Source organism: Myotis lucifugus, unplaced genomic scaffold (genome assembly GCF_000147115.1).
Source record: "Myotis lucifugus unplaced genomic scaffold, Myoluc2.0 scaffold_538, whole genome shotgun sequence".
Taxonomy (NCBI): domain Eukaryota; kingdom Metazoa; phylum Chordata; class Mammalia; order Chiroptera; family Vespertilionidae; genus Myotis; species Myotis lucifugus.
Genome location: NW_005871586.1, coordinates 55,828 through 59,960, shown reverse-complemented (window position 1 = coordinate 59,960; position 4,133 = coordinate 55,828). Strand labels below are relative to the sequence as shown.

The window sequence follows — 4,133 nt, the reverse complement described above, 5'->3', positions numbered from 1 at the left end:
TGTCTTAGTGTGCCTCTAGCCTTTGTCATTTCGGTGCTATCTTAGTGGCACTAGGAATGCTTTCACTCCCAACCATCGGGCCTGATGGTCAATTCCACAAAGCTACGATTCCATATGCCTTTTATGCCAGTGAAAAGAAAACCATTGTTGTGGAACAAAGGGTTAGGAGGCATCACTGAAGACATTTGGTTGGAAAAATGATCTTTTTTTTTTTTAATATATTTTATTGATTTTTACAGAGAGGAAGGGAGAGAGATAGAGAGTTAGAAACATCGATGAGAGAGAAACATCGATCAGCTGCCTCCTGCACACCCCCTACTGGGGATGTGCCCGCAACCCAGGTACATGCCCTTGACCGGAATTGAACCTGGGACCTTTCAGTCCACAGGCCGACGCTCTATCCACTGAGCCAAACCGGTTTCGGCGGAAAAATGATCTTGATACCCATTTTGAAATTCTACTTAAATCTTTGCTTTACAGTTAAAAAATTAAAATGGTTTCAAGTGGGCCTATTAGGCAGACAGTACTAAAATGAAGATGATGATGATGATGATGATGATGTGATGATTGTAACAATAACATTAAACACACTTCCCTTGCATTATCTCATTTGATCCTTACCACAGTCTAATGAGATAAGTACCCTTTTTATCCATTCTTTACAGATGAGGAAACTAAGGCAGCGGTTTTTAACCTGTGGGTCACGACCCCTTTGGGGGTCGAACAACCCTTTCACAGGGGTCACCTAAATACATCCTGAATATCAGATATTTACATTATAATTCATAATAGTAGCAAAGTTACAGTTATGAAGTAGCAACGAAAACAATTATATGGTTGGGGGTCACCACAACATGAGGAACTGTATTAAAGGGTCACGGCATTAGGAAGGTTGAGAACCACTGATTTAGGATCTCATGACTAGCAAGTGTTACCAAAACCTGTCACTTGAACAATATTATCTATAGTTTCAATGAGTTTATTTAGAAATCACATATATGTAACTTTGAGGCTCTGTTAAGCTCTTTATCTCTTACTTCCCCAAGTCCCTGAACAAATGCTAAGAATATGTATGAGGGCTGTCTCTTCATCGGCCAGGCATTCACCCTGTTGTCCTGCTGTGGCACTTTTGGTTCATGCCTTCATATTCTTGAGCCTTGGTTTTTCTTCTCCAACGTCATGAGGTGAATTTTGAACCAGAACAGGCAAAATTCAATTTAATGTAACTTGAAAGAACATAATATTTGTTTTATAATATTCAAACTTGATTAAGACACAAGCTTATACAGTAATGGGCTGTATTATTATTAAAAGTTTTAAAATGTAATATTGGTCAAGCACATTTAAAAAAAATATTTTTATTGATTTTTTACAGAGAGGAAGGGAGAGGGATAGAGAGTTTAGAAACATCGATGAGAGAGAAACACCGATCAGCTGCCTTCTGCACACTCCCCACTGGGGATGCGCCCGCAACCAAGGCACATGCCCTTGACCAGAATCGAACCTGGGACCTTTGAGTCCGCAGGCCGACGCTCTATCCACTGAGCCAAACCGGTTAGGGCTGGTCAAGCACATTTTTAAATTAGAACTTTATAGTAGGTGCTACAAAATGGCCATCATGCATCCCCAAACTCTGAAGATGGCTTTGAATGTAAATGCCCTCTATTATTTGTCAGATGATGTACTGTGTGCTTTAGTTCATACAATAGAGTCACCAGACAATGAGGAGTCTTCTCTGGATGTCCAGCATGGTCTCTCTGCATCACACATGTATGTAATACTCTTTGTAATACAGTGGGGCCTTGACTTACCAGTGTCCCGACTAACGAGTTTTTTGAGATACCAGCTGTCTCTCGGCCGATTTTTTGCATTGAGTTGATAGAGTAATTTGAGTTAACGAGCTCCTTAACGAGCTCGGTCTCGGAACGAATTAAACTCGTAAGTCAAGGCCCCACTGTACTTTAAGCAATAAAACAAATTTTTTTTTAAAAAAAAGAGTCAAGTGAAAATGGTGGCACCTGAAGAACAAATGCTGCTGGGGCTCTGCTTGCCCCTCCGCTCTACCTTCATCTGAGTGGATAGAAAGTGTTAATTTTTTAGTATATTTTCCCTGCACAGGTGTTTTAAAGGGAGCAAGTCTGTTCCTTGCAGGACCAGGAGGCTACTTCCCGCACAGGAGCTCGTGGTTGGCACTGAGCCCTTGGGCCAGCCCCGCAGTGCATCACAGACAACCCCTGCAGGGCTTCATCCAAGCCACGTGTGGCAGCATTGACATGACCCTGGCCACGCCCACTGTGCCAGACCATCCATTGCCTTAATGATGAACACGGTTGGCCTTTTTCATGATGCTTTCTCTCCCCCTAGGGAGTGACAGCGATCAAGTGCCTGAAGATGGGGGCGTTACTGGTGGGCTCTGGAACCGGGTTGCTGGTCCTCTGTAAAAGCCCCAGCTACAAACCCATCAAGTAAGTTCCGGGCCCCACAGGGCTGGGATGGGGAGAGACCCACCAGAGGGAGGTTTGCTTAAAGCCCACGAAAAACTGATATTGGCAACGTGATATTTGGTTAAGGAATTTCATCTTGCTGTTAAAATGAGTCATTGGAATCACAGTAGATGGCGGTTTCTTTGCCAATGAAAAGATAATGGCTTATGTTGAATCAAACCAAAGTAGTTCACTATTACCCAGGAAAATGCTTCTCTTCTAATACACACATGTCTTTATGTAGTTAATACATTGAGCCATGACAGCGGAAATAAGCTGTTATAAACTTATTCAACAAATAACCTCAAATTTCAACCTTTCAAAATTGGTTTATTCAATGAAATGTCTTATGCAATGGGTATCCATTATGTACCCCTTAACTGTTATGTTAGTAGTTAATGCATTTGAATACAAGTTCTAATAAAAATAGCCAACATTTACCACCTATTTCTCTGTACCAGATACTATGCTATGTACTTTGCTTGGCTTATCTAAATTAAAGAAAATGAAATAAAACTTTATACATTGTTACTAACAAGTATTTGTTGAACACCTCTTCCATCCAAACCAATGTGCTAGATGCTGTTAAAAAATAAAGAAGCTGCCCTAGCTGGTTTGGCTCAGTGGATAAAGCGTCAGCCTGCAGACTAAAGGGTCCCGGGTTCGATTCTGGTCAAGGGCACATGCCTGGGTTGCGGGCTCATCCCCAGTAGGGGGCGTGCCGGAGGCAGCTGATCAATGACTGTCATCATTGATGTTTCTATCTCTCCCTTTCCCTTCCTCTCTGAATAAATAAAAAATATTAAAAATAATAATAAATAAATAAATAAATAAATAAGCTAAGGTATGGTCTTTGCCTTCCAGAACTTACAGTCTGATTTGGGGATAAGGATATATATATATACAGGGTGTCCCCCCAAAATGTATATACACTTAACAGCTGATAGCTCAATTTTGAAAATGAAATGTATTTTAATAAACACTGCCTTTATAATTATTCAAAGTGCATATGTAAATTTTTGAGGATATCCTATATAATAAAGAGCTAATATGCTAATTAGACTGAACAGCAGAACGACCGCCCCGGACATCCTTCTGGACAACCATCTAGAGGAGGCCAGGGTTGTGAGGGCTGGCCTGGGCTGCAAGGGCCAAGCCCCTTGCACAAATTTTGTGCATCAGGCCTCTAGTGTATGTGTGTGTGTGTGTGTGTGTGTGTATACATATGTATATATATACACACACACATATATATATCCTATATAATAAAACCCTAATATGCAAATTGACCAAATGGTGGAATAACTAGTTGCTATGATGTGCACTGACCAGCAGGGGGCAGACACTCAATGCAGGAGCTGCCCCCTGGTGGTCAGTGCACTCCCACAGGGGAAGCGCCACTCAGTCAGAAGCTGGGCTCAAAGCTGGCAAGCGCAGCAGTGGTGGCGGGAGCCTCTCCTGCCTCCACAGGAGCACTAAGGACCCCTCGGGGGATATCTGACCGCCAGCTTAGGTCCAGGCCTAAGCCAGCAAGCAGACATCGCCCCAGGGTCCCGGACTGCAAGGGCTGAGGGACCCTTCCCACTCCAATGCACGAATGTCGTGCACTGGGCCTCTATATATATATATATATATATATATATATATATA

At 42.3% G+C, this 4,133-nt stretch overlaps 1 protein-coding gene across 1 annotated transcript in view; it reads left to right on the top strand.

The window, feature by feature from the left end:
• CFAP52 (cilia and flagella associated protein 52) overlaps window positions 1–4,133 on the top strand; it is a 42,455-nt gene that overhangs the window by 22,139 nt on the left and 16,183 nt on the right. Inside the window, exon 7 of the mRNA XM_023745339.1 lies at window positions 2,365–2,465. Within this exon, the coding sequence (XP_023601107.1) occupies window positions 2,365–2,465 (101 nt within the window). The remainder of the gene's footprint in view (window positions 1–2,364; window positions 2,466–4,133) is intronic.